Genomic DNA, 27,597 nt, shown 5'->3' with positions numbered 1-27,597 from the left:
AGAGAGTGACAGGAAAGGAGGGAGCAGGTGATCCGATGAGGAGAATCCCAGTCATACTGGCATTAAGGCAGAGATCATTGGCGGCACACCACTCCTTGATGGCGGACAGGCAGTCAGAGATGAGAACAAGAGGTGGCTGAAGGGAGCTTGAAATTGAGCTGAGTTTCATCCGTATAGCACTGAAATTTGGGGAAGAGTGCAACAATGCGGTGGGCATGAAGTGCCAGGTATTGGTTTAACAGCCAAGGAGAGAGGTTAGACCCCTGGGGAACACCACAGGTAGAAATAGAGATAGAGGAGAGGAAGGACCCAGGTTGGACCTGGGAAAGTCAATCGGAGAGGAAGGAGGTCAGCCAAGCCAGGTCCTGATCACTGATACCCAGGTTATCACAGAGACGATTGAGCAGGATGGCATGGTTGACCGTGTCAAAGGCAGAAGAGAGATCAAGTAAGGTGAGGACACAGGGGGTGTTGGAATCAAGGTTGGAGAGCAGGACTTCACAGATGATCAGGAGAGCAATTTCCATGCTTCTGGCAGCTCTGAAGCCAGATTGGTGGTCATGGAGACAACCAACAGATTCAGAGTGAAGATTAAGCTGGGAGATGGTAAGCTTGTCCTGGAGTTTGCCCAGGAAAGGAGCGATGGAGATTGGACGATAGTTAGCCGGGCAGGCAGGGTCGTCAGAGGGTTTTCTTAAGAAGAGGGTGCACAACGTAGTGCTTCATGGGGTAGGGGAAGACTCCTGTGGCGAAGGAGCGGTTGCAGAAATCAGCCAGAGCAGGAACCAGGGGGTGTCAATGTGGTCCTTGATGATTTTGGAGGAACAGGGGTGAACCTGTTTGACGAGACTTTCATAGAACAGACTTGTCTAGAAACCTCATCTGAGGAGAACAGGGGAAAGGCAGAGAAGGGGGGAGGGGGAAGTGGCTGAGGAAGGGCCAGAGGAAGAGCAGGGAGTAGAGGGAGGAGGGGGAGAGTAAGAAGAAGAGAGAGAGGACAGGATGTCCTGAGTTTTAGAGATGAAATGAGAAGCCAGGGCTGTGCAGAGGGCCTGGGAGGGGACAGGAGAGGTAGAGACTGCAGCAGGGTTAAAGAATTCAGTAGATTGGTTAGATGCTGCAGAGAAGCGGGCTTGGAAGTGGGCTCTCATCTTGGTGCGGACAGAGAGCCAGTATTGCCTTTGGAGCCGGTGGCAGGCCAGTTTGTCACAGGATGTACCGGAAGTATGCCATTTCCTCTCAGCCACCCTGCACTTGCGTTTAAGTGTGTAGAGGTCCAAAATGTACCAAGAGTTACACTTGGCTTTGGGCTTCAAGCGGATCCTCATGACGGGGGCAGGAACATCAAGAGTATCAGATATAGCAGTGTAGTGCATGGAAAAGGCTGTGTCAGGGTGTGAGTCAGCCAAAGTGGGGCGGGGGGGGAGAAAGTGGCGTCGAAAGCCTCAACTGGAGGAAAACCATCTACAATTCCGTAAGCTCCTTAAGACCTTCCTCGTTGCATCTGCATTTGCCACTCTCCTTCCCTGTTGATCTGCCTTCTTTTTGCAGCACTGCCTCACCTGCCAATGGGGCCCCCTTGGCTCAGTTACCTGCCCTCCTGGACTTCCTCCGGCACTGCCTCCCGGCCACCCCTGCACCGGGGCCTGTTATCTGTACCCTCACATGTCCCCCCACTCCTCTCCTTTTATCAGATGTTACCCTATCTGACTTGCCCTGCACTGCACACTCCACTGGCTGCACAAATCATTGCTCTTATCACCTTATTTATTTACTTATGTATCCACTAACTTATTATTTATCCTATGCCTGCACTTCTTTGCCCCCCCTCCCTTTTTCTATTGCACTTTCCCATGCACTTGCACATTCTCAATGTCACTGGGCCTAGTAGGATCGTTTGTTTTTGTTTTCTCCCCTGCCCCCCCCTCCCTTTGCCTGGTCGCACTCTGAAACACCCGTGTATGGGCGCTATATAAATAAAATATCATATCATATCATAACTGACAAACGCTTCATGGGTCGGATAACCGAGAAGGTAGGTGACAGTGCTGGAATTGGCTTGACCCGAGGGGTAGAGAGGGTGAGATGGGAGGAAAGGAGAAAGTGATCGCTCCAGGAGAGAGGAGTGGTGAGAGGGATCGAAAGGGGAAGGTCTGAAGAGATCAGAACATCCAGAGTGTGCCCTGCAGAGTGAGTCGGGCCCGAGGGGAGAATAGAGAGTAAGAGAGAGTCGCAGAGGTCACGAAAGAGTCCACTGTAAGGACAGGAAGCGTCCAGGTGGATGTTGAAGTCACCAAGAAGGAAGAGTTGAGTGGTTGAGACCAAGAGGGAAGAGGAGAGGTCTGCCCACTCAGAGGAAAGAGGAAAGAGGAGCTTTGACCAGGTGGCCGATAGATGGTAGCCACAGTAAAAGAATGGCCAGGAGAGAGTGCCTGCAAATGGAGCATTCAAAAGAGGAGTAGGCCTGCGTAGGAATGACAGAGGCAGGAATCCACTCAGGGAAGATCAGGGTTACACCCCCTCCATCGGTTGGATCTGGGCGCAGAGAGGATCTTGTAACCATCAGGGAGGAGAGTGTCAAAGCTTGTGACAGAGCTGGCCGTGAACCATGTCTCGGTGAGACCGAGGACATCGAGGTCAAGTTCCTCCAGGAGGCGTCAGATGTCAGAGGAGTCTTTGACAGCTGAGCAAGAGTTAAGAGTGGCAATATGGAGAAGGGTGCCATCCTTGAAAGACTTCCGGGGAGGGGTACAAGTCAGAGGTACACCCTGCGGAGTTGCCCAAGGGGGGGTGGGGCAGAAGAGTAAGGAGGAGAGGGCAAGGTAGCCAAGGAGGAGACAGTAGGGGGAGGCGAGGAAGCCATGGAGGGGAGAGAGGGGACAGCAGGAGAGGAAAGGAAATTGATGAGGCGCGGGAAGGCTCTATCAAAGAGGAGTAAGTTGGCTTGGCAGCCTTGGACCAAGACAGTACCATTCAAGTAAACATTAATGATTACCTTAGAGGAGTAGGAGGCCAGGTGGGCCTCCCACCGGGTGCCACCATTAATGGCAGAGGAAGAGAAAGGAGAGAGCACAGAGACCATATGTGGAGTCCATAGGTCTGGAGAGGGAACGACAAAGAGGATGTCAGTGAGGGTTTGCCTGGAGGAGGCACTGGTATAGTTGTTAGCGATAGGTAGGCCTGGGTTGGAGACCAGGATGTCCTTTTTAAACTACTTCCTACCAGATTTAGTGAGGAGGAGGATTGTCGATAGAGAAGCAGCTAGAAAAGATAGGAGAAACAGAGAGCACCATAGAGAAGGTAGGGAGAGGAGAGAGGAGGAGGGGAGTGGGAGAACACTTGGGAAGGACACAAGGCAGGGTGTAATCAGACAAGACAAGTTGACAATTGGACAAGACGAAAGGCGCTTGGATAGTGGTAGAAAGGTTTGCTAGATGAGTGCTTTTCTAGGAGGCAAAGCCATAGATCGGCACTACTTTCACAATATAATTTTAAGAACAGGAGAAAACACACCTAAGTTTGAGAGTCCTGAAACATGGGGAAAAGGCTCTCAAACTTAGGTGCGTTTTCTCCTGTTGGGGCTGACTGGTGGTTTAAAAACCGTTATTCACCCCATGACCACTGGCAGCCAGTTACATTGGTGGCAGACAGTCGGATCTAGTGGAGCCTTGCGCAAAGCTTAGTCACCCAACGATAAAAGTACTGCTGCAGTCAATGTTTAGAACACTGCCAGGTATGTTTTAATAATCATGGATCTTGAAAGACGGTAAAAGTCATGAGCAAGGATATCCTGCGCATCCTATGTCAAGAGAGGAGACTTCCTGACAGCAGCAGAATTAATAAACCGGAGCTGCTGATCAGCCTCCAAGTTTGGGTAGAAGCTAGGGCGGCTGGGGAAGGGACCCCAGGGGATGGGCTAGGCCCTGTGTCGAATGGAGAAGACCTGCCACAAAGGGGGCGTGGGATGCAAGATGGCGAGGAAGACAAGCCGAGTAGTGTTTCTCACCAACTACCCTCAGGAAGGCACGTTTGGTTTCTCAACAAACTGAGTGACAGCCAGGTCAGGGACTAATGCGGCATCGTGCAGGTCCTATGCCTGGGCAGAGCCTCCAAGTGGCCCAGTAATTGTTCTGGCTGTAAATGATGTAGCAGCTAGAAAGCTCCTGTTGGAGGAGAGGAGACTAGTGCTGGAGGAACAAAAACAGCTGGACAAGGTCACTGTAGAGCGGGACAAGGGGGGGTCATTACGAGTTTGGAGGTAGCCATGGCGCCATTAGTGCCATGGCTGCCTCCAAACCCGGGTCCGGTCTCAGTGAATGGGGACTTACCGGGACATTCCTACCTGTGCGGATCCGGTAAATCCCCATTCAGTAAACCATTCCCCATTCACATTTGAGACCCCATAGGGCTCAATGGGAATGGGCAAGGCGCTAATAACGGGCCCGCAAATTGCGGGCCCGTTATTAGCTCCAAGATCCCTTAACGGGTCCCGCAAAGAACGGCTGGTCAGACCAGCCGTTCCTGCTGGGATCCGCTAAGGGACCTCAGAATAGGGCAGTTAGGGTTTACCAGCACCGGCATCCTTACTGGTGCCCGTAAACCCTTACCTCCCAACTCGTAATGAGGCCCAAGGTCTCCATAGAGCTGCGCAAGCTGGCACTCGAAGAGAAGGAGGCCAACAGATACACTTCTAGCAAGGGCAGTAGTAGCGGTTCAAACTAAGGTGCCCAGAACAAGCCCAGGCACCACATCCCCAAAGATTTAGTACAGGCTTATGAAGTGGGGAAGGACATTTCTGATTAGTTTGAAACACGCAAGCTTGCTTTTCAGCTACAGGAGTTGGAGGAGGTACTATCGGGTGGAGATCTAATGAATCGATTACCGACACAGGGGACTGATGCAATTCTTCAGTTAACTGTTGAAGAAAGGCCCATTTATAAGCGCATAAAGGCATCTCTTCGCAGGAAGTTCTGTAAAACCCCAGAACAGTATCTTAAGTGCTTAACAGAGCTCAGAAAGAAAAGCGGGCAGACGTTTGAAACATTCACACACTTGTCGTTGAAATATCTGAGTGGGTGGGTGTCTGGTAACAAAGTTAACACATTTAAAGGGATGTACACTTTTATTCGTGTGAGCAGATCTTGAAGAATTATGAGGTCGACATACACAAGCATCTTGTGGACAACACTATTACAGACCCTAGGAAGCTTGCAAAAGCTGCCAACAGGTTTGTCAGTGCTCGTCTTCAGAAAAAGGCTCAGGTGAGCGCCCCCAAACCAGAAGAGAAATCCACAGACAAGCAGGTTAACAAGGATGGGAAGGACAAAGGTCCTACCCACTCATCTTGTAAGTCAAGTCCCAAAAAGCAAGGGAAACCCCACAACTCTAGTTCAGCCGTGCACCCAGAAAAGAAGAGCGCTGACACCCCTAACTCTGGGACACCAGCATTCTCACAACCCAAAGGTTGTTTCGTGTGTAAGGAGCTGGGCCATAGGAAAGGGGATCCTACTTGCAATGGCTTACACAAGCAAGCCATAGTGAATGTTGGACTCATGGAGGAGGCCATCATTAGTGTGGGCCTCCTAAAGGAAGACTTCCCGCTAGGCCAAGCAGTAGCTGAATGTGGACCGGTTACACTGAGCGGGAATGGTACCAGATCACTAGTAGAGGTCCCAATTGCCAACAATACTCAATTGTTCTTAGAACAAGTATATATCAACGGCCACAAAACTCCTGCGGCTAGAGACACCGCGGCTAGCAACACTGCAGTCACCCAGCAATGTCTACAGCCAGGACAGGATGCTGCTGGGCCCGATTGTAAACTCAATGGGTTTGATGGACAGAGTAACTGCCCCTTGGCGATACCAGAATTCAGTTGGCGGGGTGAAACTACCCAGGGCCGTGTAGCGGTGAAATACTCACTCCCTGTCCCATGTCTGTTGAGTAATGATCTTCCTGAACTCGAGCTTTCATTAGAAGTATTACTCATTTTTAAGGTGAGAGTGAGAAGTCACTTTTTCTCAATATATTCCCTCTTTTGATATCCACAATGTAAACAACCTTGATGTTAAAAATGCAAAAGACATGCAGCCAGAGAAAACAAGCCCAACAGAAAATACAGACTCTCCCAAATAAGGACAATTCATAAGAAAAATATTGACTTCATAAAGCTGAAAAATAAGGACGTGGGGGTCATCATGAATGACCACCCGCTGAGAGTAATGACTCTTCTAAAAGCAAGCAATACAAAACGGTGAGGAAAATGTCACAAAGCAGTAATAGACAAGCTTACAACAGTGCACCCGCCTGGCTATTTTAAAATATATTCATAACCAGAGTGAGATAGAGAGAGGGATGAACTCTATTTGAAGAATGATGTAGTGCTAACACCGCACAACCGAAAAACAGAACGTTCCAGAATATTTAAAACACGAAGTATGTATACTCACAATGTCTTCTATGATTTCTTTAATTGCAGCTACAGTCAGAATAAACAAAAGTGGTACCAATGTTGTATAACGCCCAGTAGGCGATACATCGGGAATTTGCTGCAAGAAAACACATACATTAATTTATATATATTGTGGTCGTTTTATACATGACAGATGAAAGCTGCAGTTATTGGAACATTTCTCAAAACAATCCTAGAATAAAAAAAACTGTTGCCAAGACTACTATTATTCGGATTGTGCTGGGGAACATACTGTACAATGGTTAAATGATGTAGGAATGAACTGAGACAGTGGACAACATTATGAACTGCACAGTAGAAGAGTGTCACACAAGGGGAAAGAGGGAGGTACACTGTGCTTTGATGGCAAGGGTGAGTTCTTGAGATCAGTGCATTATGGTAGTTAACTTTGCATGGGCACCTTAACTGATGAATGTTGGGTTTTGGCCTCTTAACTCAAATGTTTTCAGTAAATGTGTACATTTAAAAAATTGTATAAACTGCAGGTCGCTGCTTCTGTTTAAGGAGCATTAATTGCCCACCCCCTTCAAAGTAAAGGTGAGGAGGAGGAAAAGAGCAGAATAGGAAGACTATGACAGTATAGCTAGGACAAGGAATGCTGGGAAGGAGAGGGGGTAAAGTGAGGAAAAGAGCAACATTGGGTGAAGTAAAGAGTGGGGAGGGTAGAGGAAAGGTGAGAATACACAGCCAACAGCCGTGTCTTATATTGCCATTGAGGTCTTCTGACGACATCATAATTGGGCAAGAAATTTGTAAAGGTCACCAGAACATTGAGAAAGGATTATTGGTGCAAATGTGTTAATATTACCTGTAACAATAAAATGTTAGGCTTCCCATTGGTTGAAATCTGTAATTCATGGGAATGGCTTCCTTGTTCTTCCCGTGAGCCAAGGTACATTAAGATTTTCGCAAAACTTGCATGGTCTCGCTAAAACTTGTTAAAAGAGTAAGAATATTCACTTGCAGGCATCTGCAACTCTCAGCTCCTCAGATGGTTTGGACTTCGACTCCCACGAGCCCCCACTATTCAATTCACTGTGCTCCACAGGGCTGATGGGTTTGTAGTCCAAAACATTTGGATAATCAAAGGTAGTATAGCCTTGCTCAGTAAGACATGCATTACTCACCGTAATGGTATTTCTGATGATTGTATCTGCTTAGGTTTGCATGCTGTGCGATATAGTCCAACATCTAGTGGTAATCACAGAGTATCGCATCCTTCTTTTGAAGATCGAAAGGGGACGTCGACCTGGGAGTGACTAACACTATCCCTAATGGGACATGTACCGTACCCAAAATCATTCACGCGTCGATGTCCCACTGGTTGTTTTTGTTCTGCCGTGAGGCAGCCTTACAGAATTCACAAGCGAGTACAGAAGAAAAGAAGGTCTAAGGGGTCTATGTTCCTTCTACTTCAAGAGGGGAGGAAGGATGGGCACGTGTGAATCTAAGCAGATACGATCATCAGAAATACGATAATGGCGAGTAATGTATATCTTCTGATGCTTGTGAATCTGCTTAGAATCACATGTTGTGCATAGACTAGCAAGCAGTACCAGGAGATAGATGGTGGCAGGATGCGTGAAGGAGCAGTAGCAAAAAGATTTCTTAGCACCCCCTGTCCCACCTGAGAATTAGACTTGGAGCGTGTCTAAGCAGTAATGTTGAGTGAAAGTGTGAACAGAACTCCAGGTAGCCGATTTGCAAATAGAATCAAGAGGAACATTTGCAAAAAAAGGCTATAGTAGCTCCTGTACCTCGAGTAGAATGAGCTCTAGGTGTAAAGGGTAAATGTCTTTTGGCAAGAGAGTAACACAGTGTGATGCATTTAACCATTCATCTGGAAATAGCACGTTTAGAGACAGGGTCCCCTTCTCTACCAGCGGCAACAGAGAAATAATCGGTTTGTCTTTCTTAGTGGTTTAGTCTTCTCAAGGTAGTATAACAATGCTCTACTAATATCTAGTGTATGGAGGCTTCTTTCAGTTGAATTGGTAGGATTCTGAAAGTTGGAAGTTCAATGGATTGGTTTACATGGAACTCAGAAATGAATTTAGGTGTCAAGCATGGGTTTGTGTGCAATACCACTTTGTCCTTATGAAAAGTCACAAATAGGTCTTCAACTGAGAGAGCTTGCAGTTCACCAACTCTCCTTATAGAGGTAATGACCACTAGGAAGGCAGTCTTATAGGCAAGGGCCTGAACACTAGCCTTATGCATTGGCTCAAAAGGAGGTCCCATTAGTCTGGTAAGAGCAACATTCAATCCCACCCGGGAGTTGGGTTAGAAATAGGAGGATGAAGTCTCTTTACCCCTTCCATAAATACCTTAATTACTGGAATGCAGGGTACGCAGAGAGGGCAGCAAGGTGGACCTTTAGGGAGTTGAAACGAGTTCTGAATCTAAGAGATGTGTTAGATAAAGGACTATATCTTTGGGTGAATAATCAATAGGCTTGATGTTTTTGCTATTGCATCAGATGACAACCGTTTTCATTTATTGGAATAACAAGGTCTGGTGTTAGGTTTCCGTGCCTCTTTAAGTATGTCCATACATCTCTGAGGTAGTTGGAGGTGTCCAAACTCTATGACTTCAGGAGCGAAGCTGCTAAATTGAGAGTTTGGGGGCACGGGTGCAGTGAATTCCCTAGGTCTTGGGACAGCATGTTGTGTAGGTAAGGCAGTTTCCTGGGAGAGGAGACCGACATTCTCATGAGGCGAGAGAACCATGGTTGTCGAGCCCACATTAGTGCTACTAGGATCAGCGTGAATTGTTCATGGTGTACCTTGTGCACTATCCTGTTGAGAAGGGGAATCTGGGAGGGGGTGGCATAGGCAAATCTCCTGGACCATGTTATCCAGAGACAGTTCCCTTTAGACCGTCTGAGGGTACCCAGTGGCATAATATGGGCATTGGGCGTTCTCCAGAGTCGCAAACAAATCGATGTCTGGATGACCAGATTCTGCAAAGACGTTGAATAGAATATGCTCTTGTAACCACCACTCGTGCTCTATGGGTAGGTGCAAGACTCTGCTGAGCATGTCTGCCAGAAGATTGTGTTCCCTTGGAACATGTTGCGATAGCAGGAACACGTTGTGTTTGAGTGTCCACTTCAAATGTTGTGTGGCAGTCTGGATAGCCTGGGAGAGTGAGTGTTCAGCTATTCGTTCAGATAGTACATGGCCGTGGTGCTGTAAGGACAAGAACTGTCTTCCCCTGTAAGTGTCTTTGGAAGGCTTTTGGTGCTTTGAACAGCACCAGTAGCTCCAGCACATTGATATTTTTGGATGCCACCGACGGTGTGCTCCCCACGCTGACAGAGATGTGTCCATGGTGAGAGTGGCTTCTACTGCAGGGGTGGTGAAGAATTTCCCTTTCAGAAGGTTTTCCTTGGACCACCAGGGCAGAGACTGAATGAGGGCTGTTGAGACATCGCCCCACTGACCGCTTGCCTGACACCATTGGCTCGAGAGCCACTACAACATGGAGCACATGCGCAGACGGTCGTGTGGAACCAGAAAAATGCAGGATGCCATCATCCCTAGTAGCTACATGGCTGTATGCTTATTCAGCGACTGGCTACATACCGAGGGATCTGGAACAAGTTTTGTACCCTCTCGTTGGAGGGGACGACAAGGCCATCTTCTGCCTGAATTAGTGCTCTGAGAAACTGTTTGACTTGACTGGGGACCAGACTTGAATTTTTCTCATGGATTGAGAATCCCAGGTTGAAAAGGAGATCTACAGTCTTGAGTGTTCTCCAGACATGTTTTGTATGTATCTCCAGTTACGAGCCAGTAGTTGAGGTAAGGGTACACTAGAATGGATTGCCTGTGCAGGTGAGCTGCCGCCACTGCTAGTACTTTTGTAAATACTCTTGGGGCTGAGGCAATGCTGAAGGGGAGTACCTTGAACTGATAGTGATGTTCTCCATCGTGAACTTGAGGTATGTTCTGTGCGCTGGCATCATTGAAATATGAAAGTATGCATCTTTCTTATCCAAGGTGGCCATGTCATCCCCCTGATGTAGGAGGGGGATTGCCGCCTGTAGAGTCATCATCCTGAACGTCTGAGCTTTCACATACATGTTTGCAGGATGCAGATCTAAAACAGGGCGCATGGTTAGATCCTTTTTGGGTACAAGGAAGTATATTTAATAAATACCCTTGTTTACCAGAAGATCTGAGATGACCTCGATTGCTACCTTTTGTAGTAGGATCTGGAGCACTTCCAGTACAATCTGTAGATGTTCCGGCGACAGCCATCTGCTCGTGGGTGGATATCTGGGTGGTTGCATGAATTCTATGCAGTAAATGCCGCTGACTGTCTTGAGTACCCACTGACCCGAGGTGATGCCCTCCCAAGCCTGTGTAAAAGATGTTAACTGCCCCCCTACTGGGGAGACATGGGAGGGGGCCTGCAGTGTCGAGTCACTTGTTGGCTGGGGCAGGGGAGACTCTGGCTGCAGAGTTCTCCCTCTATCATTTCCTTGCCGAAATCCCTGTTGAGGTGTCTGGAAACCGCTGGATGCCAAGGAGATCCTCCTGTTCGCTTGGGAGGAAAGGGAAAAGGATTGCCCACAAAAGGACCGTCCAGTGTTAAAGGCTCCTTGTTGGACAAAGGGCTTGGCTGAGATCTGGTACAACTACTTCAGTGTCTTGTGCTCTTTTTTAGTGGTCTCAAGGGCCTCACTGACCGCCTTACCAAAGAAGGCAGAGTCTTCCACAGTCTTGTTTATGAGAGAAGCTTGTGTTTCTGGTTAGAAGTCTGATTTTTTTTTAGCCATGCATGTCGCTTCGCATGGTCCCTTTTGTGAGAACACATCCTGCTGGCTCAGCTAAATCCAGGGTATTCTTGAGAATGTTCTGCAGCAACTGATGCCCTCCCGCCACCACTGCTAACAGTTGTGTACAGGCAGGCTCCAGAACATTCTGGAGGTCCTCTTGCACACGTCCCCATTGAACATCGCTATACCTCGCCAGGAGCGTGGTATTATTAGCGATCTGAGTGCTGAAAGCAGCCGAGGTGGTAATCCGTTTACCCAGAGCATACAGCTTTTTACAATCATTGTCCGGAGGAGCCTCGGATGAGGATAGTGGTACGCCTGCCCGTTTCCTGGTGGTTGTAACAACAAGGGGGTCCAGGACTGCATGGCCTCTGCATACTAAGGATCCGAGGGTGCTGGACAGATCATCTTCTCAACTCTAGGGTTGACAGCTCGGGTGAGCAAGGGTCTAAGTAAAGAGGGAGGAAGGAGTTTCTTTTCTGAGTTGAGGAGAGGAATAGTCTGACTGACAGGGACTTTTTCTTTGAGGATATCCTGAACTAAAATCAGTGTCAGGTACCGCCTCCCAGGTTACGATTTTGAAATGGTCCGCAGGAGGTTGTTGAATAGCATTTGAATGTCAATAGGCAATGAGTCCTGGGTCTTAACAATGGGAGGAGTATCCAAGAAGCAAGAAAAGTTGTATGAGTCAGGTTCAAGGGCCGGGGTAGTGGGCCAAGTACTCTGGCCATTAGCAGGGTCCCAGTTATCAGGGTCTTGCGAGATGAGGTCCTGGATCGGGGACATAGTAGACGTCATCAGATTCATCCAGGTCCCCCTAAAAGACATCCACAGGATTTTCAAGTGGGTGTTGTCTAGGCAGGGATGCAAACTGTGCACCTGGAGAATGGAGCCTTGGGCACTTTGAAGGTATAGGGAAAGTATCCATAGGCATATGTCTCTTAACCACATCATCAAATTTGTCTGAGAATTTAATAAATTCAGACATTCTCTCCATACAGGCCTCAAATCATTCCCTAGTCCACACAGGGGAAGAGAATTAATCAGGAGAGGGGTCAGGGGCTGGGGGGGGGGGGGTGGGGTTGTGGGGAGGCTGGAGCAGGATCCTGTTGCTGAGGTTGAAACGGGGGGAGGCTGGAGAATACCCTTCTGGCCAAGAACTGTGAGAATGAGCCTTAGGAAGCTGCTCCCGAAGCTTTGGAAGTATTTTAGACGGATGGGTCCATTTCAGCTTGTCTTTCAACGCTATTGCACAGATGACTGAAGATTTATGTGGAGCACCTGGTAAAGTTGCAGTCTTAAGGTCTTGTGCAGGCAGTAGCGCAGTGGGCTTCAAACAACGAGGTTCAGTAGGCACCGAAGTTTGACGGCTCTGTGGGCGCAGAGGTCTTCCTCGAGAAGTCCATTGAGGAAGGCTTGGTGGTTGTGTGCTTTGGTGCAGTGCGGTGCATGAGCTTGTTGCCTGGGTGTGAAGTCCCCATCGCACTGCCGGCGGCATGTTTTTTTGGGGACGGACACGCAAATCCACAGACTCCACAGTTGCGGCTACGGCTTCCGAATCGGAGCCATGGCTGCCAATGGACTCCTCGTCTGAGGTGACGGCGGGAGAGGGACTCTCTACCTTCATGGCACAGGCCACCCACGGCTTGGTACACTTGTCTTTTAGGGTTTTGAACCAAAAAAGTTTAGAGGCCTTGAAACGCTGTGCGCCGTCATAAGGGAGGCACCGCTTGCACTCCTTATGAGTGTCTTTCCAGGGGAATTTGCCGCTACAATACAGTCACAATTTAAAAGGTATTTGCTCTGTATCGGAGAGAAAAGGCAGCCAGACTTAAGAGAAAGGAAGAAATGGGGTAAAGAAGAGGCATTCCCAAGAGAAAGGCAGTAACGTGTCCCCTCTCTCCCTACTTTGATGCCGGACCTGAGGGCCAAGGGCGTGAAAAAAAAAAAAAAAAAAAATCAGCCGTGGAGTTGTCTGAGGTGCAGAGTCGGCAAGGCAAGATCAGTCGTTGAGAGGATGTCAAGTAGAAGTTGAGAAAGCTGTCAGAGATGCCTGGCAATAATGCATCGAGTAAACAGGATAGCAATATAAACTTGGTAACAAACTCTGCATTAAGCGACCTAATAGACAGGTGGAAAAACAATCTGGTGGGACTTGACGCTTGAAGGATTTTGGGTACGCTACACGTCACGTTAGGGATAATGTTACATTCACACCCAGGCCGACGTCCCATATTAATCTTCAAAAGAAAGATGCAATACTCTGCGATTACCACTAGATATTTGTTGGACTGTATGCACAGCATGTGATCCTAAGCAGATTAAGAAGCATCAGAAACTAGTTCACTAAAGATGCGCACTCTCGTGTGTAGATTTTATCAGTTGCTTTATTTGAATTTCTTGAGAAAGTTTGGCGCCATGTTAGACCAGTCTTAAAATCAAACAAACAAAATCCTGGTTTTTAGACCTCTTATTGGACAAAGTGAAAATGATTATGCTTAGATGGTAGTTTCATTAGTTTTCAAAATCCTAGAGACTTCTTCATCAGATGGTATCAGAATAAACGAGGAACAAAGAAAAAAAAATCACACACAGAATTGGACATTGGTTTTAAAACAGAAAGAGAACGGATTGTCCCACTTTAAACCCCATTGGCTGCAGGAAAAAGTAGGCTACAAATTCAGTCCTGTACACCCCTTTATGTAAAAGGACATACACATAGAAGGAAACAGACACCCTAGTCAAACACTGAGAAGATGTTCTTACTGCTCAGAAATTACTTTTCAAGTAGAGCCTATTTTGTATGTGATGTGTAATTTGTCCAAACATTTCAGCAGGACAACTCTAACAAGTGAGAAAGAATGGATATGCTTTGTCAGGCCTTCCCTGCACAGTCGTTTATATTTCCAAGATTTCAACAAGCTTCACGTTTTTCCACCTATAACGTACCAACTAAGTCACACACAAAAAAGTTATTTGAATGGAACATAATATATTGAATGGAATAAAAATAAATTAAATGGAAAGATAATTCGTCTAACTGGACAAGGTGGCAACAAAGGCATAACGCATTCACATACCTCAAAAAAGTCTGAGCCATGACATCCTCATATGCACACAACGATGCCCTACATATGCTCATTTACTGTAATAGTTTCATAATTGCTAAAAGATTGTTACTGGGAGAAAACAGACAGTTCTACTTATTCGCAACATGCGAACACAAAGAGAAGCAATGCGCACACTGGGCAACATTACATTCATTTTAAATGCGATACTGTTTTGCTCTATAACGAGTGGTAATGCAAACAGATTTCCTCAACCCCTGTCAATGGGCTTCATTACAAGTGTTGCGGTAATCTGCACTGCGCGATCATATATCCGACCATCCAGGAACCAAAGAAACGCTTGCTGCTGATATTCCCTCATGCAGGAATACGGACACACAGCCATTAAGTCCTATGGGGCTCAAAATGGGGAGTAACCATTAGTCGGAATCAGATGTTAGTCCAATGTTACTGCCAGCAGTAACTAATGCAGTTTGGCAGCATTAGCAACGTTAATACCGCCAAACTTGTAATGTTGCAATTTGCCTCGTATTAACTGGAAATTCAGCACATAGCATCAACATTTGAAATAAAAGATCAAACACCATACATGGAAACGATACTTCACCACAACACTGAACTAATGTGAGTCTTTCTATATAAAACCAGCAAGGACTAGAGTGTGTATACTGAGGGGTAGGGGGGAGGAAGGGGGTGAGTTTCGTGCGTGCGTGTGTTTCAGGTGGCTTCATGATTGTTGGAGTACAGGAAAGTCAATACTGTCCAAAGAGCAGTGGGAGCTTCAAAGTTGACAAGGAAGGAATGCCTGAAAGCCTCCAGGTCAGAGTTGTCTGGAGTGGGTTCCTGCTCCAACTGCAGATCTGTAAAAGGATCCCCAAGGTGCAGCCTCTTGGGAGTTACAAAAAGAAGAATGATGCCCGTCTCTCTTATGCTTTGCTTTCTTCTGTTTGTCCTTTTTGGCGGGCCCCACAGCCGAGGAAGCACCTGAAGGGGCGTATCCTGCCCTTACCGGCGGCTCTCGAGACTAACATTTTAGAGTGCAATATGGAGCCTGCCATTCAGACCTTTGCTACTCACTCAGACGCATTTTCGATGCAGTGCTTGGTAGGTCCGCAGGTGTCGATCCGAATCAGACACCAACATCTCCCACTTGCACGCCTTTCAAGTTTAAAACCCCCCAAAGCCCTTAGGGAAAAATAACAGATCTGAGACACTAAATAGCAAAGTTACCAGGACATAGTCAGTGATGTGGGGAAAAAAGGATGTGAGGTATGGCACACATGCCTTCCCATATCTATACCAGGTACACCAGATGGCGGTCTAGTGCTGTCAATGAAGTACCAATGGGCATTAAACAGGCTCCTTTCAGGTTGAAATGGGGGTGCACCAGGGATGTGTGTTGGCGCCGCTACTTTTCAGCCTGTACATAAATGGTCTTCATAAGCACCTCCTAAAAGCTTCTCCTGAAGTTCCAAAATTGGGTGGCTGGCCTTTACCGGTCCTAGTGTATGCAGACGATTTCGTCCTGATGACCCACACAGCAAGAGCTCTGCAGGCCCTCATTTCCGAATATGCCGTTTTTATGGAGGGGTTGGACCTGGTGGTAAATTCAGCAAAGTCGGCGGTGATAACCTGTTGGAAGGGAAGACTGAGGATTGATTTCAGGGCCCAAGCACTGTAGGAACAGCGTTATCCCCAGGGTTGATATTTTTTGATTATCTGAGGGTTTGATTTTACGCAAATGTTGCCGGCATGGGCCAAATAACCAAACAGGCCCAGCAGTTTAAGCAGGCTCTGGGTGGGGTCTGCAGGGTCATGTCCATGTTCATGTTCAAAGCAAAGCCAATTTCCCCTTTCTTACAACTGTATAAGGGGAAAGCGGCATCGGTTGCCAAATTTAAGATGGAACTATGGGGCCACTCCAATGTCATTGTGGTCCAGACCTTGGACAACCAATACCTAAAGAACCTGCTGGGGTTGCCAGTTTGGGCCCGGATTACAGAGTGCATATGGAGCTGGGATGCACCCAGATTGGTGATATGATTTTTTTTGCAGCCATTATTGCACTGGCTTAGTCTATGGGTAATGGAAGGGCGTCACTTTCCCATGAATTGATTATCTTTTTGATAGATGAACAAGTTACTTTCTTACCTGGTAACGTTCTTTCGATGGGATGGTCCGACGACGTATTCCATATCTATGACAGGTAATGTCCACAGCTGTGCTGCTTTGGAAAATCTTCGGCGTCTGCGTCCTGCGTCGATGACGTCGATGCGCCGTCCCCGAGGACCTCCTCCGATGGCCGACGTCACCCAATGTGATAAGTAGGACGCACGACGCCCATAGCCTCAGTTGTAGTTTTTTCCCCCAGAACGTGTGCCACCAGTTTTCTACCAGTCAGACACACAAGGCCTTACGGAACGCAAGCTGCAATCGCAAAAGAAATTCTGCAGCGGGGAAGGCAGGGAGGGAGCGATATGGAATACGTCGTCGGACCATCCCATCGAAAGAACGTTACCAGGTAAGAAAGTAACTTGTTCTTCAAGGGGATTGGGTCCTCCGACGTATTCCATATCTATGACAGACTCCCAAAGCAGTACCAAGCAAGGAGGTGGGAAAAGAATTTAGAACACAAATTTAGCATGCCCAATCAAATTGCGGAATAAAGGACTGCCTTGCCAAAGGCCAGATCCTGCCCTCGGTTGGAATCGAGGGAGAAGTGCCGTACAAAAGTATGTACTGAAGCCCAGGTGGCTGCATCACAGATGTGACGAATAGGAACACCCCTCTGCAGGGCAGTAGATGCAGCCACTCCCCTGGTAGAATGGGCCCGCAAGCCAGCCGGAGGGTCCTTACCCGCCAAGCGATAACACTCGGAGATAGCTAAAATAATCCAACGAGACAAAGTCAGTTTCGTCACAGCTTGTCCCAAACGCTTTCCAGCGTAACCAATTAAAAGTTGATCGTCCACTCTGACCCGGGACATGCGCGAAATATAAAAGCTCAACGCTCTCCTAGGATCAAGCCTATGGAGCCTCTCCTCTTCCTTAGCAGGATGTGGAGGAGGATAGTACGCCGGAAGAACAACCTTCTGACTCAAATGAAATTCCGAAACCACCTTCGGAAGAAAAGAAGGATGAACTCCAAGGACAACCCTGTCCTTATGAAACACAGTGAAGGGTGGCTTAACTGAAAGTGCCTGTAACTCACTCACTCTGCGAGCGGAAGTAACCGCAACCAAAAAAACAGTTTTCAGAGTTAACAGCCTGAAAGGGCAAGAATGCAAAGGCTCAAATGGAGCACCCATAAGAAACTTAAGAACAAGGTTCAAATCCCAACCGGGCACCAGAAAAGGTGACGGAATAGGAACATTCTTCAGACAAGCGCCTAAATATGGAAAGCACCGCCAGGTAACCTTTAACCGTCCCCACTTGCAAGCCCCTGTGGGCCAAGGAAAGCAAAAAAAGACAGAACCATGGGAATGTCACATTCAAAAGGATCCACATTCTTAACTCTGCACCAGTCGCAGAACTTTCTCCAACAGCAACGGTACAGAGACTTTGTTGCCGGCCGCCTGGCCGAGAGCAACACCTCCATCACGTCTTCAGAGAGGTCCCAATCCTTATACCTCAACCTTTCAGAAGCCAAGCGTGAAGGTTGAGTGATCTGACCTCTGGATGGAGAACCTGATCCCCCCCCTCCCGTGAGAGCAGAACGTCTCGGTAGGGCAGACGACGTGGAGGGCAGATGGACAAGACGAGAAGGTCCGGGTACCACGTCCTCCGGGCCCACGCTGGAGCAATGAGGATCATCCGGGAACCGAACCTCTGCAACCTCCGCAGTACTTGCGGGACGACGGGGACTGGAGGAAACGCGTACAGCAGTGGGAATGACCACTCCACCACAAACGCGTCTCCTAAGGCTCCTTTTTGGGGAAATTCCCGCGAGCAGAACCTTTTGCACTTCCGGATAACACTGGAGGCGAAGAGATCCACTTGAGGGGTCCCCCAAAGAGCGAAGATCTCCAGGCGAATCTCCTGAGCCAGCTCCCACTCGTGAGAGATCGTGCTCTGCCTGCTCAAAGCGTCCGCCGTCTCGTTGTCGTCTCCGCCAGATGAACGGCCGAGATCGAAACTTCCTGCTGGATGGCCCAGAACTCGAGCTGCATCGCCTCCCTGCACAGAGAAAGTGACCCTGCCCCCCACCCCCTTTTTTGTTGAGGTAGTGCATGGCCACCGTGTTTTCCGTTAGAATCAGGACACTGTTCCCTCGCACAGTAGGCAGAAAAGCCTTCAGGGCAAGCCTGACGGCCCTCAGCTCCAACAGATTCATATGGAGTCTGGACTCCGACGGAGACCAACGACCGCTGACTGTCAACTCGTTGGCATGAGCTCCCCATCCCGTGAGGGATGCGTCCGTCACGATCGTCACCTCCGGCCATGGCAGCCAAAATGGGGCCCCCTTCATCAGATTGCCTTCGACGGTCCACCACAGAAGGTCCTGGGTGACCGAGGGCGGCACCTGAACAGGGTCCGACAGCCTGCTGGAGGACTGAGACCACTGGAGCTTGAGTGCCCACTGCAAAGATCTCATCCGCAGACAAGCCTCTGGCACCAGAAGAATGCAGGATGCCATGAGGCCGAGCAGTCTCAAGAACTCGGACGCTGGGAGATTCTGGGCAAGTTGAAACTTGTGCACCATCTGCTGAATGTGAAGAGCCCTCACCTGGGGAGGAAAACACTGCCCCAGGGATGTGTCGAGCACTGCTACGATGTACTGGAGCCGCTGCGTTGGTGTCAAATGGGACTTCTTTAAATTGAGGGAGAAGCCCAGCCTGTGAAGGGAGTGGCAGGTGACGGACAGATGATCCAGGACTTGCTCGGGAGAGCCCCCCCTGATCAACCAATCGTCCAGGTAGGGGTAGACGTGAATCCCCCCTTTCCTGAGATGCGCTGCCACCACCACCATGAGCTTGGTGAAAACCCTCGGGGCGGAGGTCAATCCGAACGGCAGGACCCGAAACTGAAAGTGCGAGTCGCCAACCGCGAACCTCAGGTACTTCTTGTGCTTGGGATGGATCGGCACATGGAAGTAAGCGTCCTTGAGGTCGAGAGACACCAACCAGTCCTGAAGCTGAAGGGCCTGGAGGACTTGAGAGAGAGTAACCATCTTGAACTTGTCCTTCCTGAGGAGTTTGTCCAAACCGCGCAAGTCCATGATGGGTCTCAATCCCCCGTCTTTCTTTGAAATAAAAAAATAAGGGGAATACAATCCCTTGTTCCTCTCCGCCACAGGCACCAGTTCTATGGCGCCTTTGTCCAGCAGGGCTTTAATTTCCTGCGCAAGGAGCGGATCCGGACTCTTCAAAGAGAGGTTCCCAGGTGGATTGTCGTGAGGCCTCTGCCGAAAAGGAAGACAGTAGCCGTAGGTTATGATCTCCAGAACCCACACATCTGAAGTAATGGCTCACCACTATGCTGCGCCAGCCTTCCCCCAACCGGCAAACCAAGGGACCTGGCCTCATGACTGAGTGGTAGCGGCTGCGGCGTTGCCTGAGGGCAACGAGGCAACTGTCCAAGCGGCCTTGGCACCTCAAGTACCCTTGTTTCCACCTCTGGCACTCTTACGGTGGCCTCTTTGACTGCTAGCTCCTCTCGCTTTACTGAAGGACGAGTAATAGCGAAAGGAACCTCCCCTCCATTGCTGTCCCCTAGGACGAAAAGGCGGAGGTTGTCGAACTGCAGCGCCCAACGACTTCGCTGCAGCGCCCAACGACTTCGCTGCAGCTTTGGAGGTCTGCAACCTCTCAAGGCTCTCGTCAGCCTTGCTGCCAAAAAAATGTTCACCATCAAAGGGCATGTTGAGGAGCCGGGACTGCACATCAGGAGCGAACCCAGACTTCCGCAACCACGCAAACCTGTGTATTACGGTGCTCGCCGCCATGTAGCGGCTAACACAATCTGCCATGTCCAAACCCGACTGAACGGCCTCACACATGGCATCCTTGCCATCCTGAACCATAGCAAAGAAACCATCCCGTTCGTCCCCTTCGGGAATATGTTCAGCCGCTAATGCAACACAGTTCCACAGAGTGTGTGTGAAACGAGACAAGGCACATATGGAGTTGGCCGCCTGAAGCGCCATACCCCCTGAAGAAAACACTTTCTTCGCCCAGCCGTCAAAACGTTTGTCGTCCCTATCCGGAGGGATGGTAGGATACGACGCCTGCTTTGCCGGGGCCGTAGCCGCCTGCACTACCAAACTCTCCGGAGTGGGGTGCCTGGACAAGTAGCAAGGGTCGCTACTGGCTGGACGGTATTTTCGCGACAAAGACTTGCCCACTGCCGGGAGACTCTCCGGAGCAGTCCAAGCCACCGCCACCCTTCTCTGCAGAGCCATATGAAACGGCAATACCGGGTCAGTGGGGGACCAAGATCAAGGATGTCCGTGAGATCATCCTGAACGAACTCCCCTGGGGGAGCGGAGCAATCCAAATACTCGGTGACCCGAGACATAAGGCGCCGATATGAAGAATCGGCATGAGTGCCAGGCTCCGGCTTACAAAACTCCCCCTCCGGAGAGATGTCCAGTCCACTGGCATCATGCAGTGACTGCCTCAGGTCATCAAACTGGCTATGGCCCGAGATAAACTCATCTGGTACCGTAACCGGAACCAAGCCTTCATCACCCTTTGAAATGTACTCCAGGCGGTGAGAGGAAGACATCTGGGGACCAAAGCTGTGCCTGACCTTAGCCAGAGCCTTTCTAGGGGCTAACCCCGTGCCAAGGGGCCCCTCCGACACCACCGCCTCGAAAGGCGTTGAGGGTGCCGAACGAGTCGGCGAATGCGTTGACAGAAACAGCGTCGACGTCAGCTGCTGCGCCGCCAGCATCAACGGCGTCGACACAGGCCTCGAAGCCGGAGCTCCGAGCGTGTCTTTCGACGACCTAGGCGCCGACAGCATGGACGACCCCCTTGGAGGCGGAGCCTCGAGATAAAACGTCAACGACCTCGGCGCCACAGGCGTCGATGTCTTCTTCGAAGACGGCACAGGATCACGTGGTCTCGAGCGCGTCGAGGACCGGGACCTGGAACGGGCATGGCGAGAACGGCTACCCTTGTCCGAGCGGGACCTTTCCCGCGAGCCGTGCCGACCACCCGAGCCCGAAGGCGTACGAGCGGTGTCTCTCGACCAGTGCCGACCGACCCTACTCGGAGGCACGGACAGACCGGTGCCCTGCGATTCAAGAATCGCTAACATCTGTTTCCCGAAGGAAGCCCATTCCTCCGGTGTCGCTTGCGTGGTGGGATAAGCGACCCGCCGATGGGCGGAGTGCTCAGAAGAGGACGGGGAAGGCGACCGATGCCGGCGCTTCCTGGAATGCCTCGAAGAGGCGGAGGAGTGGCGAGACCAACTCCTGGAAGGAGACCCACTGGACTTCCGACGATGACGCGGAGAGTCGCCTCTCGAGTCATCCGTCGAAAGCCCTGCAGACCTCATCTTCCGGGGCTTAGACACCCGACCTACTGACAGCTTCTTCTTGCATTCCGGCAAGGCCTTGGCCGCGAGCGACTGGCAGTCGACACAGTCGTCCGTATCGTGGGCCTCCCCGAGGCACCAGAGGCAGGCGTCGTGCGAGTCCACGACCGACATCTTGGACCCACAGTCCCCGCATTTCTTGAAGTCTGGACGCGGGGTTGAAGACGAAGTAGACATCGCCACGAACAGGTCTTCACAAAAAACCAAACAGGTTCAACAAACCGAGAAGAAAACAGCAAACTCCAAAGAGTCGAGGCGTACCGAGATTCACGAAGCGAACACGTTTGCGGAAAAAACAGAACTGAGGCTATGGGCGTCGTGTGTCCTACTTATCACATCGGGTGACATCGGCCGTCGGAAGTCGTCCTCGGGGACGGCGCATCAACGTCATCGACGCAGGCGCCAAAGATTTTCCGAAGCAGCACAGCTGTGGACATTACCTGTCATAGATATGGAATACGTCGGAGGACCCAATCCCCTCGAAAAGGATCTGGGAGACAAGATCACGTGGCTGTGTCATATTAAGAAACAGTGGAGGGTGATCAACAGTATGCATTTGATGCATTTGTACCCACCCATAGAATGCTTTCTCGGTGTGACATAAATCGTTGGATTTTATGCCTCCACGAGTTTGTGAGAATGGACACAAAGCACAAAAATCATGGAGCCAAAGAATCGTGGGTTGATGACAATTATGACCCCAGGTGTCCAGCCTAATCTTCTCTGGGCAGAACTCCCCACGGATCATGTCCTCGTATCCAAGGCAAGGTTTAACTGCGTCTGCCTAAGGGCTGTGGTGGCAGCATGGACTGGGGTGGTGTAGATCGATTTTGCCCGCTATCTGAAGCACAATACGAGGACCTAGCACACTTGACTCTTTTGTCCTGCGTATCCACAGGTGAAAAAAGGGTCATACGACCCTTATTGAAGGAATTGGGCTTTGTGGAATATAGGCCTGCCGTAACATACTTGCTGAGGACAAACTCAGCCTGTGTGGATTGGTCGTTACTTTCTTATTTGAAAACAGCACTTTATTATGGAAAACGACTGTTGAGCATACTGCCATGAAATTAGCTTTTTCCCCGTTACTTAATGAACTGTGCTTGCAATCGTTTTTAGTGGTTATCTCTAGTGAGGTTTTTAGAATGTATGTTTTTACTGTAATAAACTGTTATATATGTTTTGCATTTGCCAATGTTTTTATGGATTGTTTGTATGCTAATCTGAAATAAATGTGTTGATGATGATATATCTATTATAGTGCGGCGGGCGCTGCACTATAGTTGAGTATCAAGTTCCATAGGAAACCCCGAAAATTGAATTGCTAATAACTTTTGACTTGCATGATGGATTTGGCTGATATTTTGCAAGCAAAAAGTTTGCCACGGGACCCTCAGATAGGACATTTTGGGAACGATTAGTTATCGAATGAAAGTGCCGCGCACAGCAAAAACCGCTGGACACAATTGGACCGGGTACGAAACTACTTGCCACAAAGCGTTGACTCCGTTTCCAGTAGGGCTATGGGGTTATTCCGTACAGTAGTTTTCTCCCCTCTCACAAAATTATAGCTACCTATATGTCCCACAATGCATCAGTGGGGCTTTATAGAAATGAAAAAGTTGCCATATTTTTTGTTCGATGAGAGAGATAACTGGGGTTATACTGGGTAAAACTAGGGTTAGCTGAAAACGAAAAGAGGAAAAAAATGCTACTTGGAGGAGGAAAAAAGATGAAATGGCATCAGGCTAGAGGTTGGCAGGGGGAAAGAGGAAACCATGAGAAATTGGAGAGTTGGGAGGTTCTGGAGACCAAGGTCAGAGCTCGAATGTTTTTGCATAACCAGGGTTATACTGGGGGTAACCAGGGTTTATAGCAGAAAATGGAATCAGGAATTAAAGTGTGTGACACGAAAATAACCAAGGTTATTTGTGGGTGATTATGGATAGCAGTGGTTATTTGTAGTACATTGCAAGTATCACCGCGGTTATGGGAAAACGTTTTTAAAAAACAGAAATTCGAATAAAAAATAAAGAGGAATTTTACAGCTAAAGTGAGGTGGGGGTAATGGGTGTGAGCGAAGTATATGGGTACTGGGTTATTTTAAGGAACTGAATGGAGCAATATGGAAAGTGGACAAGGCCGACGGCTGTGCTCACTGGCCATGGCTGAAGAAACTGGCTAGTGGGCCCGAAAAGCATGTATAGTGGCCACAGCGGATGGCAGTGGCTATCTAGTGGATCCAAAAGAAACATATTGGGGGCACGTACTGGGGACACGACCAAAGGCCAGGCTAGTAGACCGTAAAAAACCTACATATAACAAAACCTTTGAAATTCACTGAAAAACCTTAGTTAAGATGCAGTTAAGTTACGCAGATTTGACGCAACAAAACCCTTGAAATTCAGTATTATATATATATATATATATATATATATATATATATATATATATATAGAGAGAGAGACAGAGAGAGAGAGAAAGATGGGATTCACAAGGAAATACAAAATGACATTATGGGAGACATAGCATTACGGGGACATCAAAGGGAGCGCGCTGAGTTAAGCTGGTCATGACTTCCCATATCAGCTGAATTTCAAGGTTTTTGTTGCTTTAAATCTGCGCAACTTAACTGCACCTTAACCCGTGTTTTCTTTTATAACCAAGGTTATCCTGCCGAATAGCCGCAGTTATGCGAAAACTTTCGAGCTCTGAACTTGGTCCCAAACACCTCCTCCAGCTCCCCAATTTCACATGCTATCCTCTCTCCCCAACCCCACTTCTAGTCTGATGCCATTGCATTCTTTTCCCCCACTCCGCATGCAAATTTCCCACTTTTTATTTTTGGCTTGCCGCGTTTGATTTTTCCCGTAATAACAGTGGTTATCTCTTACATCAAACAAAAAAAATGTGGCTTTTCAATTCTGAAACAGCGTTTTTTTACTTCAACGTTTTTTACAGATCTTTCCAAAAATGTCCAGTCTAGGAGGGGCATGGGCGGTGGGTGGAGGGGAGAACGGGATCGGGGCACGTGACAAACTTTGTCTGTAAAATTTAAGCCAAATCTGTCATACGAGTCAAATGTTATTAGCAATTCATTTAAATATATATATGTATATTCCGACACAGGCAAGCAAAGACAGCCTCCATTTTGGTGAAAGAGAGGAGGGCATCAAACAAAAAAAAGAGCCACTGAGAAATTACTGCCACCAGCCTAAACACATGACTGAGAAACTGAACAGTCTCTCGACACTATGGGGCTCGTGTGAGATCATAGGAGTCATAAGGCAGAGCACACACAAAAAAAAGAGACAGTCTCAGGTGTTGGATTGAGCCTGGCCGGGAAGACAACTAATGTCCAAAACACAGAAATAGCATGTAAAAAGAGGGGGGGGTACCCTTCCTAGTGGACAAGCTCAAGGCTATAGTACTTCACAGGTACAGGAGGGTGGTCCTACCCACAAATTGATATGTAGGTCGGTCTATTAAGTGATAGATCCAAACCTAAGGTCAAAGGTGTATTGCCTTCTCACTGAGCTAAAACAAACCAGAGAGTAGCAAACAAAAGTTTTATTTGCTAATTATATAGATAAGTATTCAATACATAAAAGTTGAAAACAGATGTTGAAAAAAGTGCAACATACATAAATGAAAGGTTAAGACAACATATAATACCATCAATAAAAATTCATAACGAACAAAAGTACAGTATTTATAACAAAGTGAACAAGGAGTACTGTATTATCAATATACAGGTCAATCTTGAACAGAGGTTTCTTTTCTATTTTCTTGCATAATAGTGAACCAATTGATGTGGACACAGGTCCTTTGTGAAAAAAATCCCAAGGTTAGAAATTCCTTTATGAATAACCTTGTAAATGGAAAGTTACTTAGTCAGGTATTACTTTCCAGCATAATGTGTTTCCAGGGTCCTATGGAGAATAGGATATCTTGGTGGCCAACGTGACAGAGACTGAATAAACAGGGTCTGATTCAGACGGGAACAGATGAATGTAGCAGCTCCCGGGTGGACACGTTTCGGCGGAAGTGCATTAAGGTGGCGTCCGCCTTCATCAGGGCTCCGTAGGGGCGACCCTGCAGTGGGTATAGATAGCTTTAGTGAGTAATTTTACAAGAATGCCAATGGTCATTTGGCATATGTTACAGAAAGTTTGGTCTCTCATGGAGCGAGGCGGCGGCTTGCCTGCCGGTGCTGTAATCCCAAAACACTCGGTATCCAAATCACCAGAGGGCAAAGATGGGGCTGGGCAAGAGAGGATACTCAAGTAGGTCCTGTTGAAAGGTGGGCTGGCCCAGGGCAGTAGTCGTGGGGTAAAGTGTAGTGCTACACAGTGGACAAAAATGGAGGTATAGAGTTACTATGGGTGTTGTATGGACCTCACTACTGGCTGCAGTGGCTTGCGGGCAAGTATCAATGTAGGGAAGAGAAAAAATGCAAACAACGGTACCTGCAGGTGGACAAGTGAAAGTTCACTTGGTAGTTGATGAGTAGGAGTGGTGGCGCAGAGATTCTTCATCAGCAACAGGCGTGGATTCTGTGAGCGGTCCTAGGGGGAACCCTGGACAAAGTAAAAGAAGAGCAACCCTGGGTGAGGTAGGGAGCAAGGGGGGGGGTGGGAAGACACAGGAAGGACAGGGTGGGGTGATCGTGTGTCCCCGCACTGTGGGAAGTGAAACTGGGGAACTGGATAAGTGGTTGCATGGCACATGGGCCCAAAAACTCCATGTGCGCGGTACCGGTGCCCCAAAGTGAGTTGTGAGAGAAATACTCACATGCATGTCCATGAGTGCTGGTGGGGCCCAAGGAAGGGCACAGGTGCGCATATGTTGCTGCAGGACCACCGGGGTGTAGGTGGGGGTTGTGTGTTAAGATGCCTGGCAAGAGACATAGTGCGGTGGCATACAACAGGCTAATCAAGGAATTTTGTATTTAGACACATGGCTGGAAAATCTCATTCAGGCCATGGTGGTATGTGTCCAGGCGGTGGATCCATCTGGATTCTTTTTTAAGCAGGCTATGTTGTGTATCCGCCCGCCCGTCACTTTTTCCACCACCCACCAAAAGATATCGTTGGGGGTGTGGTTCATCATCAGGTAGTGCTCCACCAGGGGGGCTGTCAAGTTCTTACATCTAATTTTGGAGCGGTGTTCTGAGATCCGCATGTTGACAGCCCTAGTTGTTCGGCCAATGTATCTGAGGCCGCATGGACACTCAATGCAATAGATCACATTTGAACTTTTGCAATTGGACACATCTTTTAGGGTCCATTGTCGTGTACCAATGGGAAAGGACTTTATTTTCTTTGTAAATTTACACGCGACACAGCTGCCGCATGGGTGGTGACCTTGTAGGGGTCGGAGTGTGCGGAAACTGCCGCATTTAGTATCTGGTTGGTAGAGAGAATGCACCAGGTGCTCTTTAATATTTTTAGCACGATTAAAGGCGAACCTCGGGAGTTGTTCATCCGGCAGGTTCAGGCGTGCTATATGCCAATGTTTCTTAATGATTTGTTTCAATTGTGCCGTGTGTGCACCAAACGTGACCACGCAAGTCATACGGGTCTCGATTGACTGGTCTTCCCGTGTTGGATGGATAAGAGTATCCCGATTTGTATACCGGGATCGTTTCATGGCCTGTGCCAGTTGTTTCTTGGGGTAGCCTCTAGCTCGCAGACGAGCACCGAGGTCTTCCGAGTGACGTTTGTAGTC

General features: G+C 48.6%; 1 protein-coding gene across 4 annotated transcripts in view; it reads right to left on the bottom strand.

Annotated features, from left to right (window-relative positions):
* The window catches only part of ATP8A1 (ATPase phospholipid transporting 8A1), a 1,730,029-nt gene that overhangs the window by 1,490,998 nt on the left and 211,434 nt on the right, over positions 1 to 27,597 (bottom strand). For all 4 annotated transcript variants that reach the window (XM_069631739.1, XM_069631741.1, XM_069631738.1 and 1 more), the window contains exon 4: positions 6,450 to 6,548. In XM_069631739.1, the coding sequence (XP_069487840.1) occupies positions 6,450 to 6,548 (99 nt within the window). The remainder of the gene's footprint in view (positions 1 to 6,449; positions 6,549 to 27,597) is intronic.

This window comes from Ambystoma mexicanum, chromosome 6q (assembly GCF_040938575.1).
Source record: "Ambystoma mexicanum isolate Mex_15411 chromosome 6q, UKY_AmexF1_1, whole genome shotgun sequence".
Classification (NCBI taxonomy): domain Eukaryota; kingdom Metazoa; phylum Chordata; class Amphibia; order Caudata; family Ambystomatidae; genus Ambystoma; species Ambystoma mexicanum.
Note: the sequence above shows the minus strand (reverse complement) of the source record. Positions and strands in the feature narration are given on the sequence as shown.